This window comes from Podarcis pityusensis (assembly GCF_964106645.2).
Source record: "Podarcis pityusensis genome assembly, chromosome: 3".
Classification (NCBI taxonomy): Eukaryota; Metazoa; Chordata; class Lepidosauria; order Squamata; family Lacertidae; genus Podarcis; species Podarcis pityusensis.
In genome coordinates, this window is record NC_138026.1 from 3,319,257 (window position 1) to 3,336,504 (window position 17,248).

At 47.2% G+C, this 17,248-nt stretch overlaps 1 protein-coding gene across 1 annotated transcript in view; it reads right to left on the reverse strand.

Annotated features, from left to right (window-relative positions):
• LOC308473027 (serotriflin-like) overlaps positions 1 to 5,608 on the reverse strand; it is a gene marked incomplete at its 5' end in the record, with an annotated part of 47,179 nt that extends 41,571 nt beyond the window's left edge. The window contains 3 exons of the mRNA XM_080998276.1: positions 2,962 to 3,066; positions 3,990 to 4,046; positions 5,594 to 5,608. Of these exons, the coding sequence (XP_080854402.1) occupies positions 2,962 to 3,066; positions 3,990 to 4,046; positions 5,594 to 5,608 (177 nt within the window). The remainder of the gene's footprint in view (positions 1 to 2,961; positions 3,067 to 3,989; positions 4,047 to 5,593) is intronic.
• Positions 5,609 to 17,248: the final 11,640 nt, after the last annotated feature.

Genomic DNA, 17,248 nt, shown 5'->3' on the forward strand with positions numbered 1-17,248 from the left:
GGACACATACTCTAAAAATGGAGAACATTATATACCTCTGATTTTTTCAAAATTTCATGTGTTCTGTTCTAGAGTCAGTCACCAACCTCAGTCCCTGGATGATCTTAAGCATTGTTTAGCATTACCTTTGCCTGACTCATGCCAGCCATGCTTAACGATAGTAAGGTAAAAAAGGTAAAGGACCCCTGGACAGTTAAGTCCAGTCAAAGGTGAATATGGGGTTGCAGCGCTGATCTCACTTTCAGGCTGAGGGAGCCGGCATTTGTCCGCAGACAGCTTTCTGGGTCATGTGGCCATCATGACTAACTGCTTTTGGTGCAACGGAACTCTGTGATGGAAACCAGAGCACATGGAAACGTCGTTTACCTTCCCGCCGCAGCGGTACCTGTTTATCTACTTGCACTGGCATGCTTTTGAACTGCTAGGTTGGGCAGAAGCTGGGACAGAGCAATGGGAGCTCACCCTGTTGCATGGATTCAAACTGCTGACCTTCAGATTGGCAAGCCCAAGGGGCTCAGTGGTTTAGATCAGAACGCCACCCAAATCCCTAGCCAGCTTTCAAACTCTGGTTAAGATGGTGAGTTAGGTGCTCTCAGCTACTCATTGGGATGTGCACACATTACCATTTACTGGGGTTCTAGGGCACCCCAACCACTGGGCTTTGAATCTATGGATGCACAATGTTATTCATATTCCAAACGTATGCTGCCATTTCTTGTGCTTTGGTGTGTTTCCCTCAAAGTCAAATTTAGCCTGACGTAAGCATTGTAGCCTTGTCCCACTTCTAGTGAAGCCCTGGTGTACATTAGAGACACTGATGTTTCCTTCTGGGGCGGTGGTCCTACATGTCTGACGTGAGAGTTCCCCCATCTCCTTCCTCCTACACCTCTCTTGCCAGGAGCGCCCCTTCCTTTTCACAGAAGACAGCCTCCATTCCACCTGCCACAGCTGCTTGCTGGGGGAGAAAAGTCTGCATGTTTAGGCAAAGTTGTGGTGGTGAGCCTTGGGCCACAGAACTCAGGACACATTGGACTCAGCTACATTAGTACAGAAAAAGTGTTTTAAATGTGTTATAACACTGTGACCCCAGATGACACTGTGGAATTCCATCTTTCGCCAACATGATTTCCCATTATGAGGTTTACAACACGTTTTCCTGAAATGCTTTTTTGAGGTGTGTAGATCCAGCCACTATATAGCATACCCTCCAACTTCTTCTAGCCTAAATCTGGGGCACACACCCCACCCACTCAGGCCAACCTTCACCACTGCCACCCCCACACCACTTCCCTGCTCACCCCACCCCCACTCAGGCCACTTCAGCACGCCATTGCTGCCCCCCCCCCGCTGCCTTAACTTGGCTGGTTGGGTTCTCTCTCCACCACCTCGGCTGCCACCACCGTGAGGGTTTTTTTTTGTATACTTATTCTTATTTTTTTAAAAAAATAGTATTTATTAAAGTTTTAAGTTTACAAAAAGGCAAAAGTACAAACACCAAATTAAACAATAACAAAACCAACACATCACAATAAAAAAACAGAAAGATAGAAACAATTAAAAACAAAAGAAAAAAAAAACAACAACAAATCGAACCTTCCCATAACTTATTTTTCATTTGCTTGTTTCCCTGATCTCCTCACACCTCCCTTTTTTGTATTCTAAGTCAATTATCCATTTCAGCAAACCCTTTCCCTCTCTTCAGAATTTTTATCCTGAAAATTTATCTTAATCTTGATATAAGTTTACTTTCCCTCTTTATACTTATTCTTAGATCTTATTAGGACATATGTGGGGAATATTTAATTTTGTTGTATATGTCTGGATGTGTTTTATTCTTTGCTTATGACAAATTTTGTTATATTTATCTGATTATGTAAATTGCATTGAGCATGGCTTGTACGATGGAATAGTGACATACGCATAAATGATGATATGCAAATATGTGCCCACTTTTTGTCCTCTTCTGTCTTTTCTAAAACGATGTGTAATATAATAATAATAATAATAATTTATTATTTATACCCCGCCCATCTGGCTGGGTTTCCCCAGCCACTCTGGGCGGCTTCCAAAAGAATATTAAAATACAATGATACATCAAACATTAAAAGCTTCCCTAAACAGGGCTGCCTTCAGATGTCTTCTAAAAGTCTGGTAGTTGTTGTTCTCTTTGACATCTGGTGGGAGGGCGTTCCACAGGGAGGGCGCCACTACCGAGAAGGCCCTCTGCCTGGTTCCCTGTAACTTGGCTTCTCGTAGTGAGGGAACCGCCAGAAGGCCCTCGGTGCTGGACCTCAGTGTCCGGGTAGAACGATGGAGGTGGAGACGCTCCTTCAGGTATACTGGACCGAGGCCGTTTAGGGCTTTAAAGGTCAGCACCAACACTTTGAATTGTGCTCAGAAACGTACTGGGAGCCAATGTAGGTCTTTCAAGACCGGTGTTATGTGGTCTCGGCGGCCGTTCCCAGTCACCAGTCTGGCTGCTGCATTCTGGATTAGTTGTAGTTTCCGGGTCACCTTCAAAGGTAGCCCCACGTAGAGCGCATTGCAGTAGTCCAAGCGGGAGATAACCAGAGCATGCACCACTCTGGCAAGGCAGTCCGCGGGCAGATAGGGTCTCAGCCTACGTACCAGATGGAGCTGGTACACAGCTGCCCTGGACACGGATTTAACCTGTGCCTCCATGGACAGCTGTGAGTCCAAAATGACTCCCAGGCTGCGCACCTGGTCCTTCAGGGGCACGGTTACCCCATTCAGGACCAGGGAATCCCCCACACCTGCCCGCCTCCTGTCCCCCAGAAACAGTACTTCTGTCTTGTCAGGATTCAATGTAAGTGGCATTCATGCTGTTGTTGAATCTAGTCCTATCTATGAGAGGTTTTCTGCCTGCAAGGAGGTGTAGTATCCCTGGAAAGCCTTTGCAAGGCCCCTGACCTACATGAATCGGGCCTCTTCCTTGCTTACCATCTTCAGCATGTTGCTTGCCGGTGGCTGCACTCCTCTTCGCAGGGCATTGTGCTTGTCAACAATCTGATTTCGCTCAGCTGGTCCAATTCCTACTGCATGTGCCTGAAGTAAGAGAACGAGTAATATTCCTCTTGTCTTTATCTACAGGATTATTTTTCATTATGCTAATATAGTTTTACCACTGTTCCTCTAAGAATCATGAAAAAGTGCTTTGTAGGCCCCATTTGCCTCTGTCAGGCTCCTCTGACGAAATGAAATCTGAGTTGTAAACTGTTGGGTAATGCAGTGCCACCAAACTCCCTTTGGCGTATTCTGGATCAGTGGTGCCGGCTTGCGCCGGCAACCATAGATGCCTGAGGCTGGGCACTGCCATCACGCCCTTCTGGTGTGTGTGCTCTATGTCATCATGCCCCCCCCCCGCATGCTGACGTCACTCATACACGTAATGCGGGCGTGGTGATGTGGCGCACACACGCCAGGGGCATGATGACAGCATGCATGCGCAACCGAGCCTGGCTCCCTCATTTAAAATGTTGTGGGAGCCATGGCAGCAGGGCCCTGGGCACCCAGCACCTATGCTTTGGATAAATCTACAGTTACTGAAATAAAAAAGAGACTTACCATTACTTTTAGTGGAATTGAAAACCACAACATCCTTAAAGAATCGAGATTCAATCAAGTTTTTTGTTTTTTAAAAAATACAGTTACATTTGTTTGGACTTCCCCTTAAGTATGATATTTTTCAAGTTCATTGTGTTCCTGGATGAAGCAGTAAAACACATTTTGACTGATTAAAGAGAATATTTAGGCTGACCCAAACCAATCTTAGATTTGAAAACAACCCAACCAATTTTAGTAACACTTTTCCCCCTACTGATTTAAATGGGAGAGAGTTAGGCATGGATGCCTGTGTAGCTAAGAAACTTACTTTTGAAGCAGGTTGTTGTAACACAGCAGCAAAACTCAGCAACACAATGAGAATGATCATCTCTGAAAACAAAATAACAGCAGGGGTTTTACCTTACATTTGCTGTTTGTATATAGAATGTACTTATTGAGACATGGCACCACTCTCCTGAGTGCTGGTTTAGATTCCAAACTACTCATGTGGCAGCAGTCAAGAAGTCGATTTCTGCTTCCCAGAGCAGGGCTGATCAGGTGGCAGATCAGGATCTGATGGAAGATCTCTGGATAGTTTGCAGAAGATGGAAGAGGGTTTTGGACTCCCAGTTGTTTAACAGTGGAAATTCACTGCTGAAGATTTTTGCCCCACCCTCCCAATGTAAGAAAATGTTTAATATATCTTATAGTATACTAATCCTCCACAAAAAAACAACACATCAGGCTCTTAGAAGGAATAATTGACCTGTAGTAACTCGGATGTACATGTTCCTTAAAGGTCATTCCCACTGGAATGGGAATCCCCAAGTAAATGCTCATAAAATGGCAGCCTTGAAATTGCTTTAACCACAATCTCCTTCTCCCTGGGGGCTCTGGGTCTTTTAGTTCTGTCTGTGATCTCCAGACTGAATTGTGAGCACCTGCTGAAAAGTATAGTTCCCAGGATTCTTCTGGGGGAAGGTATAAAAGTGGAATTTGTAAAATATACATTAGATATATCCCTAGCATTATATCCATTGAAGACTATGGTAATGCTCTTGCAGATCCCAAGACCTCCCCCAATAAATAAAGACACAATTGACACAGAATTTAGTTTAAGGTTATTGGCATAATTTTGGCCACAACTTTATTGATTACAGATCGTGAGTGGTTTGCTTAGGCATTGGTTCCTGACTAGCTGCAACTGACCTTGTCATGGCAGCACTGACGACTGGACTCTGGCAGAGGTCAGTAAGGGGAAACATCCTGGGGGAGCATTGGACCAGGCTCAGACTCAAGCCCACACTCTGGCGTGGCTCTAAGCCCTGGAAGGGGATTGGACAAAAGCAAGGTGAGCCCCTGGATTCCTTTAACGGAATACCTTTCGCGCATTGGAGGGGCAGATGTGACAACCACCCCCCCACTCCACACTGAACCAATCCCTAACTGCCAAACCTTACAAAATTGTTATGATTTGCTACGCGGCAGGCGAAACCCAAGTGGCACCAGCCAATCAGCCAAATGGGAAAATTCCTACTGGGCCCCTGTCCCAAGAACAGATGACCCATGATGGCATAGCAAGGTCATAATGGACCCTAAATATAGGGAGGGTGATCTGATGCACGAGGCGAAAAGAGGAAGCTCAACGCAACGTGCAGTGGCATATATAGGTCCCTTGGTTAATGCATGAACAAGCCCAATGGCCAGATTTACCCCAGCAACCGAGGGACCACCAATCAGGTTATTGTGGCTATCCAATCACTCCCACCCACACAAGCAATGAGGTCAGTCCTGATGATCTCACCGCAACACGTGCTATCTGGGAGGAGGACACAATTTATCAGCTGGCTTAAGTGCAGAGTCTTCAGTAGAAGAGTTTTGTAAACTGCTTTCAGGGTGGTTGTTGTTGTTGTTTTAACCGTGAAGTGGTGTATAAATTTTATGAAATAAATGAATGAATAATAGAAATGTGAACATTAAGATGTCTCCTCCTGAGCTAACCTAACGTGTTTAGCTAGGGCTGCCATACGTCCGGATTTGCCATACGTCCGGATTTGGAATTGAGGTCCAGGTGGAATCTCTGAAAGGCGATGCTTTGTCCTGAATCTTAGGCAAGTCAATTGAAATATTGGTTCAACAACAAAAAGCTCAGCAATTTTGGGGTTTCCTGGTTTTCCTTTTTGAAATATGGCAACTCTAGTTGCAAATAACTTTCATATGGCAGGCTATGTGATATAGCAGGCTATAGTATAAACTGGCTAGCCCCATCCCCCCCAAAAATCTTACCTTCTCATTTCCAGTGAGACCAGAATAACCTCCTTTGCAGATTTAAGAAGGTTCTGGATGTCACTGGATGATGTCACTGGCTTATATACCTCTCCTGTTTCCTGCTTTGCAGAATGACTCAATGTCCAACAGTAAATCACACAGTTTTGTTGAGGGAGAACTTTGGATTTCTCTTATGTTGTTTAAAAAAAGATTTATTTCCTGAAATTTATTAACCATCTTCTATGCAACAACAAAGCATTTCTTATTAGTGAGCTCTTTCATGCCAGCCAACTTCTTATGAAGGATTGATATCTGTGCTTGGTCTTTATCCCATGGCATCATTTCATCACCCATAGAGCTCAGCACATTTACTTACAAGCAAGTCCCATTCCCCCCCAAAGCAGACTGTGTTTGCAGCTGCAGCCTAAGAGTCTAAACCAACTGCAAACCATCATGAATGGTTGAAGGCACTGAATCATTACAGATTGCAGTATGTGATCACAAGCTGTTTAGAAAACCCAATTTATCAACACCCCATTTCATTTGCATAGGTGTGTAGTTAAATCAGATCACTGATGTGCCTTCCTTTACTTTTCTTTTCGAAGATGTGAGGATTTTAAATGTTGGATGTGTTAACATTCATAGATAAATGCTTTTAGGTAGCATTGCATAATAATGGCTACCCTTTCTTTTGATACAGACTTATGTGTTTCCTATAGCAGAAGAATTTCTCCCTTTGTTGTTGTTGTTTAGTCGTTTTGTCGTGTTCGACTCTTTGTGACCCCATGGACCAGAGCACGCCAGGCACTCCTGTTGTCCACTGCCTTCCGCAGTTTTTTCAAACTCATGCTGGTAGCTTCGAGAACACTATCCAACCATCTCACCCTCTGTTGTCCCCTTCTCCTTGTGCCCTCCATCTTTCCCAACATCGGGGTCTTTTCCAGGGAGTCTTCTCTTCTCATGAGGTGGCCAAAGTATTGGAGTCTCCCTGGTGAATTTCTCCCTGGTGCCTGCTAATTATATTGGAAGTAAAGCTCCCATTTGAGCCAATGGAAGCAGGTGTCAGTCACCCAGCCTGGATCAGAACTGTCGCAAGGGAAGGGTTAAGTCCTCCTCCTGATAATAGTTGGACTCTGCCTGCTATTGACTACTTGCACTATTTATGCACTGCTGAAGTGATAGGAAATGTTCTGGTGTCCCTCATTTGCTGATCCTTGGCAGCTTGTATCTGTTTATGCAGTGATGCCACACAGCTGATCTTTCCAGAGGTGATGTTGATGATGGCATACTGAGTGGCATTCCAGCATTCAGTGATTGCTTCTGTCCACTTAGCATCCTGACATAATTGCTGCACATACGTTCTGCTGCATGTGCTTCTGGAATCTGCTGAAGCATGAGGGAGCATGAGGATGTATCAGGAAAAGCAAAATACAGTGACTTATACTGTGTTACATGTCCTTTCTGGATTGTGGCAAGTCATAATGTTCAAAACTGAATGTTCTTATTCAAATGTTCTTCTAGAACAAGGGATACCATGACTTTCTTTCTGCTGGATTTTTTTTTTAAAGCATTGAGCCAATAATATGTCGTAATACGTTATCATATCTCACATATTATCTTAAGGAAGGCATAGGCAAACTCCGGTCCTCCAGATGTTTGGGACTACATTTCCCATCATCCCTAGCTAACAGAACCAGTGGTCAGGGATGATGGGAATTGTAGTTCCAAACATTTGGAGGGCCCGAGTTTGCCTATGCTTGTCTTAAGGTTTGGCCTCTCATTCTGGTTTTCTTACACAAGATGCATTGGTGCGGGAAATGGGTAGAAAATGGGAGTAGGCTCAAATACTTCATCAGTGTGATGGAGTCATGGCTCTGGTTGGTGGTCTCATTGCCCATGGACCTTCATCCTTCCCTCCTTCAGAAGAATAACCCTGGCCACTGACAAGTGAGTGGGGAAATGGAGGTTATTGCACAGGTGAAGTACAATTGTGGCCTTGTGTGCATATTATATCCCTGGATGGGTGAGTCTATGAACCAGCCCATTGTCCGTGAACTGGCCCATTGTGAATTGAGTCCACATAGTGGTGCATTGTGTTACTTTTGGTTATGACAGATATTAGCAATGAACTTTTCAGTGCAAATTAAGTTGTTCCCATAAATATGTTTCTAAGAAGGGCTCTTCCTAATGTTCTAGCATCTCGAATTCAGGGTTACTTAAGGTGATTTACACAAGCACTTTTTCCACCATGAATTGATTATTTAAATGCATCTTATAGCAGATATCCATACGTATCCCAGTCTTGTGAGTGGTCCAGCTTTCAATACATGTCTTATCTGAAAGATTTAAGAACAGCTATATTTGGGAAGTCAAACCAAGATCTCTTCTTTTCTTAGTGGGATTTCAGCTTGGATGATTTTTTTCTAGCTTGCCCACCAGAGTGGCAACTCAGTTTGGATGGAGAGTAATATGTTATAGAATGATGCTAAGCCTCTCACTTCCTCTGGGAACAAGGGGTCCTGAGATCAGCTTGGTAGACACACACCTGATTAAGAGTAAGTTTAGCTATTTCTGTTGAGCCCTTGATCACACGCTTGTGTTCCTGGCTGGAAAATGGATCCAATGACCTGCAATGATATCTTCACTAAGAAGCTATGAAGTCTGCTTGTCTCAGATCAGCATATAATGGCCTGATCCTGTTAAGCTCCACCAGAGCCAATGGATGAAGTTACTCAATGGGTAAGTCTGGTTATGAGTTACATTTACCACAGAAGCAGCCATGCATACACCAGGTTCTGACTGCAAGGTGGGGGTTTCAGCCTGAGGTCCACATATAACCTCCTGGGCAACTGTCTGAGGGCCACATGTCAGGGGTGACACTTCAGATTGCCAACAACGTCCACTCCCCCCCCCATTAGACAAGCAATAAAATAAAGAAATCCACACTTGCAAGGTAATTTATGAGTTTTCAATTTAAAAAGCCTGTTAACAAGTTTCTTTTTTTTATAAAAATAATATTTATTACTTTTCCAACAATTTAAACACACACACAAAAAAGAAAAAAACCCCAATACAATACAATACAAAAACACTACATAACACATTAAACTAACAGAAGAAAACAAAAACAGTTTAAAAGACATCGAACAATTTCCATATCTTATCTTTCATTCACTTATTTCAATGACCTCCTCACACCTCCCTTTTTGTATTGCACTTCTGTTGATTGTTTCAGCAATTCCTTTCCATCTTCCTCTGCTTTCTATCCTTTAATTATCTTAACAGATTCTAACCTTATTCTTCCCTTTAATACTCTATTAATCTATTTGTACTTAATTCCTTATAACATTTCTACTAAAGCCATATAACTTCATTCCAACATTTTTCTAACATTCATTAATTTTACAATATTTCTGTAAATAGTCTTTAAACTTTTTCCAGTCTTCTTCCACCGACTCTTCTCCCTGGTCTCGGATTCTGCCAGTCATTTCCGCCAGTTCCATATAGTCCATCAACTTCATCTGCCATTCTTCCCGGGTGGGTAAAACAAGTTTCATTTGGAAGGGGTCATCCAGAAGGTCCTGACGGATGGCCTGATTTGAATGAGAATGCAGAATTCAACAGAGAGGACGAATGCCCCTATTTTATTTCAGTGGTATGCAGGCAAGAAGCAGGACAATCTGCCTCAAAGCTTTCTTCTTGCATCTGCCTTACTTCGCTACATCAGCTCAGTTGCTGTAATTATCTACACGTTTGCAAGGATTGTCTGAAAGTGAAAAGAACACGAAACACACCACCATCAGACTAGACATCAACAAAAGCAGAATGCCTCCAATGGATTCAAATTCCAGGGACTCCTTAATTTGGTGGTTCTCAAAGGGTGTGGCAGGAGAGGATAGCGAGCCTGGTGGGAAGATTCAAGGGCAACCCCAAAACATTTAAACATTTCATTTGTGTTGATGAGGAGATGAAGTGGAAGCGTTTCTGCTTGCCCAATACAACAATCTCCTTAGAGCTACTGTGAGTACCCCCATCATGCTGAAATTCTCCATCCACCTCAGAAATATGGAAGGTTATTGATACTGCAGTTCTGTGCATACCTGCTTGGGAACAGCTTCCTTCAAACTCAGAGGGGTTTTCTTCTGAACAATTATGCTTAGGATGTGGCAGTTTTAGCATCCCAACTGGCAGGGGTGGCAACTTGAATAAATATTGGGAGGGCTCAGGTAAGCCCCACCCTGCATAACCGACCACAAGATGCAACACATGCACACCATTTGAATGGCAATGCCCATCACCTATGGGGGACCTTGGCTCCCTCAAATATTTTGTAAGGGGCGGGGGCAAAGGGACCTCGGCCCCTAGGAGTTGGCTGCTATGCAAACTGGAAATATTATTGCCGATGCCCCTCACACAAAGGCTATTTCACATAAAGAATGCTTCGCTTTCTATGTAATATTGGACTTAAAGGATATTTATTTATTTATTATCACATTTCTAGCCCTCAAGGAGCTCAAGGTGCTGTACTTAAGTTTGCCTCCTCCCTGTTTTATCCCCACAACCATCTTGCGTGGTAGGTCAGGCTGAGAGAGTGTGACTGACCCAAGGAACCAGTGACCTTCATGGCCGACCGAGGAGTCGAACTCTGATCTCCCAGCTGATGGTATGGCTCCCCAAATCAACACAGACTGTGGAAACTTCACATTGGACTTCAAGCATCTGGCATTGTGTGCCTCCCCATTCTTCCTCCAGACTCTGGGTCCTTGGTTTCCAAATGAGATGCAAAAGCTGCTCTCATCAGAAAAGAGATTTGGGGAGCCATGTCATCAGCTGGTGTTGGTCCACTGTGCTTCATTAAGTCCAGGGTCAATGTAGCCATCTACCAGGAGATTTTGGAGCACTTCATGCTTCCTACAGCAGATGAGCTTTATGGCGATGCTGATTTCATTTTCCAGTAGGACTTTGTCACCTGCCCACACTGCCAAAAGTACCAAAACCTGATTCAATGGACATGGGATTACTGTGCTTGATTGGCCAGCAAACCCGCCTGACCTGAACCCCATAGAGAATCTATGGGGCATTGCCAAGAGAAAGATGAGAGACATGAGACTGAGCAATGCAGAAGAGCTGAAGGCTGCTATTGAAGCTTCCTGGTCTTCCATAACACCTCAGCAGTGCCAAAGGCTGATAGCATCCATGCCACGCCGCATTGAGGCAGTATAGAATCATAGAATCATAGATCATAGAATCATAGAATCATAGAGTTGGAAGAGACCAAAAGGGCCATCGAGTCCAACCCCCTGCCAAGCAGGAAACACCATCAGAGCACTCCTGACATATGGTTGTCAAGCCTCTGCTTAAAGACCTCCAAAGAAGGAGACTCCACCACACTCCTTGGCAGCAAATTCCACTGTCGAACAGCTCTTACTGTCAGGAAGTTCTTCCTAATGTTTAGGTGGAATCTTCTTTCTTGTAGTTTGGATCCATTGCTCCGTGTCCGCTTCTCTGGAGCAGCAGAAAACAACCTTTCTCCCTCCTCTATGTGACATCCTTTTATATATTTGAACATGGCTATCATATCACCCCTTAACCTCCTCTTCTCCAGGATAAACATGCCCAGCTCCCTTAGCCGTTCCTCATAAGGCATCGTTTCCAGGCCTTTGACCATTTTGGTTGCCCTTCTCTGGACACGTTCCAGTTTGTCAGTGTCCTTCTTGAACTGTGGTGCCCAGAACTGGACACAGTACTCCAGGTGAGGTCTGACCAGAGCAGAATACAGTGGCACTATTACTTCCCTTGATCTAGATGCTATACTCCTATTGATGCAGCCCAGAATTGCATTGGCTTTTTTAGCTGCCGCGTCACACTGTTGGCTCATGTCAAGTTTGTGGTCAACCAAGACTCCTAGATCCTTTTCACATGTACTGCTCTCAAGCCAGGTGTCACCCATCTTGTATTTGTGCCTCTCATTTTTTTTGCCCAAGTGCAATACTTTACATTTCTCCCTGTTAAAATTCATCTTGTTTGTTTTGGCCCAGTTCTCTAATCTGTCAAGGTCATTTTGAAGTGTGATCCTGTCCTCTGGGGTGTTAGCCACCCCTCCCAGTTTGGTGTCATCTGCAAATTTGATCAGGATGCCCTTGAGTCCATCATCCAAGTCGTTGATAAAGATGTTGAATAAGACCGGGCCCAAGACAGAACCCTGTGGCACCCCACTAGTCACTCTTCTCCAGGATGAAGAGGAACCATTGATGAGCACCCTTTGGGTTCGGTCAGTCAGCCAGTTACAAATCCACTGAGTGGTAGGATAGTCAAGACCGCATTTTACCAGCTTCTTTACAAGAATATCATGGGGCACCTTGTCAAATGCCTTGCTGAAATCAAGGTAGGCTACATCCACTGCGTTCCCTTCATCTACCAGGCTTGTAATTCTGTCAAAAAACGAGATCAGGTTAGTCTGACATGACTTATTTTTCAGAAATCCATGCTGACTATTGGTGATCACAGCATTCCTTTCCAGGTGCTCACAGACTGTTTGCTTAATGATCTGCTCCAGAATCTTCCCTGGTATTGATGTCAGCCTGACTGGGCGATAATTATTTGGGTCCTCTCTTTTCCCCTTTTTGAAAATAGGGACAACATTTGCCCTCCTCCAGTCTGCCGGGACTTCGCCTGTTCTCCAGGAATTCTCAAAGATGACTGCCAGTGGTTCTGAGATCACATCTGCCAGTTCTTTTAATACTCTTGGATGCAGTTCATCTGGCCCTGGAGACTTGAATACATCTAAACTAGCCAAGTATTCTTGTACTATCTCCTTAGTTATTCTGGGCTGTGTTTCCTTTGCTGAATCATTTGCTCCAAATTCTTCAGGTCGGGCATTGTTTTCTTTATCGGAGAAGACTGAGGCAAAGAAGGCATTGAGGAGTTCAGCCCTTTCTGTGTCCCTGTTTGCATTTCACCATCTTCTCCTCTGAGTGACCCCACTGTTTCTTTGTTCTTCCTTTTGCTATGAACATACCCATAAAAGCCTTTTTTGTTGCTTTTAACCTCTCTAGCAAGCCTGAGTTCATTCTGTGCTTTAGCTTTTCTGACTTTGTGTCTACACGTGCTGGCTATTTGTTTGAATTCCTCTTTGGTGGTTTCCCCCCTTTTCCATTTTTTGTACACATCCTTTTTTAATCTTAACTCAGTTAAAAGTTCTTTAGATAGCCACCCTGGCTTCTTTAGGCGCCTTCCATGTTTCCGTCTCATTGGTATTGCCTGACGTTGTGCTTTTACTATCTCCCTCTTAACAAACTCCCAGCCATCATGAACTCCCTTTCCTTTTAGTATTACTGTCCATGGGATCTCACCCAGCACTTCCCTAAGTTTTATGAAGTCGGCTTTCTTAAAGTCAAGAAATTGAGTCCTAGTATGCTTGGCTGCTCCTTTCCGCTGTATAGTAAACTTCAGAAGAGCATGATCACTCGCGCCTAATGATCCTTCCACTTCTACCCCACTAACCAGGTCATCAACATTGGTTAGGACCAGATCTAAAATGGCTGTTCCTCTTGTTGCTTCTCCCACTTTCTGGACAATGAAGTTGTCTGCAAGGCCAGTGAGGAACCTGTTTGACCTTATGCTCTTGGCTGAGTTTGACATCCAACAAATATCCGGGTAATTGAAGTCCCCCATTACTACTATCTCCCTTCTTTTTGCATGCTTGGCCATCTGTTCCAGGAAGGCATCATCTATGTCCTCCGTTTGGCTTGGGGATCTATAGTAAACTCCCACAATGAGGTCACTGTTATTCTTCTCTCCCTTAATTTTGACCCAAATGCTCTCACTTTGGCTTTGAGGTTCTAAATCTTGGATCTCTTCACATCCCTGACATATAACGCCACTCCTCCCCCTTTCTTGTCTGGTCTGTTTCTCTGAAATAGATTGTATCCCCCCATTATTACATTCCAATCATGGGACTTATCCCACCAGGTTTCAGTGATGCCTATTATGTCATATTTAGTTTGCTGTACCAAGAGCTCAAGCTCATCTTGTTTATTTCCCATGCTTTGCGCATTAGTGTACAGACATTGAAGTCCATTAATCATTCCCCCGTGTCTCTTATTTAAGGATTTTTTCCTCCCACCACTAGGTCTGCGTGCTGTTTGCTCCATTTGGTCTATGACATTTGGATGATCATCTTCATCAATTGATAGACTCCTACCTTCAGGAGCACTGTCTCCCTCCCCCACATTAGTCAGTTTAAAGCCCTCCTGATGAGGTTTCTGAGATTTTTGGCAAAAACATTCTGTGCTGGTCCCGGGGGGGGAAGGTACTAATACCGTAGCTGAAGTTCAGTCCAGAGTCACTAGCAGGGTAGACAATCACTAGATGAGACGCGAGGTCCGAAACAGGGAGCCGGGCGGGGGAGCAGGAACGCTGGTAGGGCAGCAGCAGGAAGCCAGGCGGGTAACAGGAACACTGGTAGAGCAGAAGCAGGGAGCCAGGCGGGGAACAGGAACACTGGTGGGTCAGCAGCGGGCAGCTGGGCGAGGAACAGGAACACCGGAGAGTCAGGAGCAGGAAGCCGGGCGTGGAACAGGCACACTGGGAGTGCAGATCTAGGTCTGGGTAAAGCAGGTACTCCACAACGACGTTGCTCCCGCAACCTGGGACCGGGCTGCCTGCCCTTTATCTTCTTCTAAGGCCGGGGGCGGTCCCGGCCCCCAGGAGCCCCGCCTCTCTTGGCCTTAAGGCGAGCACTCCTCCTGGGAGAGACCAGTTCCCTTCGCCTCTCTGCCCTAAGCCTCTGCAGTTCAGGAGAGGCCGAAGGGTTACTGGGCCCCGGGGGAGGCTCACCTGTAGCCACTGAGTCCTCCAGCACCTCTGGGGCCAGAATGGTCTCACCTGGTGCCTGCCCCTGAGGATCTGGCACAGGTGCAGGCTCCTCAGCATCTAGGCCTTGCCCCAGTTCAGCCGGCCCTGGAGGCGGGGACTCCTGTGCCGGCTGGGATTCCTCCGGTTCACTCTCAGACTCGGAATCCCAGGCCATCAGACCATCCCCCCTCCCAGGCCCCCCCCTCAATTGAGGGTCCGGACCCAGCTTGTTGGGGTACGCCGCATGAAACTCTCGGAGGCAGGCAGGCGCCTCCGGCCCATACCCCTTCCAGTCTATGAGATACTGCAGCTTTCCCCTGCGGTATCGGGAGTCCAGAATGCGTTCCACCTCGTACTCAGGCTCTCCCTGAACCAAAACTGGCTGCGGTCGGGGACGGTTCGGGTGGAACTCATCGGGTGGGGCCACCGGACTCAGAAGGGACCTGTGGAATACCGGGTGAACCTTCAGGGTTGCTGGCAACCGGAGACGGAATGCCACCGGCGAGACCTGGTGCACGATGGGAAACGGGCCGGTGAAACGGGCGTCCAGCTTCCGCGAAGGTCGAGAAGGGTGGAGGTGGCGAGTGGAGAGCCATACCAGGTCACCGACGTGGAGTTCCGGCCCCACCTGGCGGTGGCGGTCGGCCTGGACCTTGTACGCCTCCTTGGCCTGGCGCAGCTGCTCCATCAACAGCTGTTGCTGGGACTGGAGCTCCTGAAGCCACTCTGTCACCGCAGGGACCGCAGATGCCGGCAGCACATCCGGGAACAACCGTGGATGAAAACCGTAGCTGGCCTGGAACGGGGTCTGCTGGGTGGACGCATTCACCGCGTTGTTATAAGCGAACTCCGCCAAGGCTAGGTGGTCGACCCAGTCATCCTGCTGGTAGCTGCAGTAACACCGGAGGTACTGCTCCAGCACCGCGTTCACCCGTTCCGTCTGGCCATCAGTCTGTGGGTGGTAAGCAGATGAGAGACAGACCTCTGTTCCGAGGGCCTGGTGCAAAGCACGCCAAAACCGGGACGTGAACTGAACGCCACGGTCGGACACCACACGCTCAGGTAGACCATGCAGGCGGAAGACATGCTGAAGGTACAGCTGAGCGGTTTCCTTAGCTGAGGGTACGGATGGGCAGGGGGCACAGTGCACCATCTTCGTGAAATGGTTGGAGAAAACTAGAAGGCAGGTGTAGCCCCGAGACGGGGGTAGCTCCACTACAAAGTCCAGAGAAACTGTGTGCCAAGGACGTGGTGGAACCGGCAACGGCTGAAGAAGGCCGGGGGGTCGCCCGGTAGGCCCCTTGGCCCGCCTGCAGACATCACAACCAGCGACGTAGCGAGCCACGTCAGCCTTCAGACGGGGCCACCAAAACTCACGGCTTACCAGATGGGTGGTCCGATACCGCCCAAAGTGCCCCGCTGCTGGAGCATCATGGGTCATCCGGAGAACCTCAGCCCGCAGCGGCCCTGGTGGGATGTACAGGCGCCCGTGGTGCAGCAGAAGACCCTGATGCAAGACCAGCCCTGGATACTGAGGGCATGACCCTTCGGCCAGTTCCCGGAGTCGTTCCTGGGCCCAAGCGTCGACCCGCTGCTGTTCCCGCACCCGAGCCTGCAGTGGCTCAACCTCCTGGGTGGCCAGGAATGCAGCTGGTGGTAGAATCGTGGTGGGTACTGCTTGCTGTACCGTGTCTGCGTTGTCTTCAGGTTTCCGGGACAGGGCATCCGCCTTCTGGTTTTGGGAGCTAGGGATGTAGCGGATCCGGAACTGGAACCGGGAAAAGAACAACGCCCACCGGATCTGCCTTTGGTTCAGCTTGCGGGTGGTCTGGAGGTACTCCAGGTTCCGGTGGTCGGTTCTCACCTCCACCGGGTGTCGTGCCCCCTCAAGATGGTGGCGCCAAACCTCAAAGGCCACCTTGATGGCCAGTAGTTCCCGCTCCCACACGGTATAGTTACGCTCCGCTGGAAGGAGCTGGCGGGAATAAAAGGCGCAGGGTAAGAGTGGCGCTTCCGGTCCGCATTGCTGAGACAAGACGGCACCGAGAGCCGTACTGGAGGCGTCAGTCTCTACCACAAAGGGTTGAGAAGGATCCGGATGCTGCAAGATTGGCGCTCTCTGGAAACAGGCCTTCAACCCTTGAAATGCCTCCTCTGCCTCCTTGTCCCAGGAAAACGGCGTCTTGGGGCGCAGTAGCCGGGTCAACGGGGTGGTGCGATGAGCATAATCCGCAATGAAGGTCCGGTAATAGTTGGCGAACCCCAGGAAACGCTGTAGGTCCTTGCGGTTCCGAGGTGCCGCCCATTCTCGAACCGCTGCCACCTTCCCAGGATCCATCTGCACCCCACCTGGTGAGAGTCGGTGACCCAGGAAGTCCACTGACCGCTGATGGAACTCGCACTTGCTGAGCTTTGCATACAAACGGTGCTCGCGCAAGCGCTGCAGCACGCGCCGGGTCACGGGAGTAAACCAGAATGTCATCCAGGTACACCACCACGTACTTGTCTAGCAAGTCCTGGAACACGTGGTTGATGTACCGTTGAAACACAGCAGGCGCGT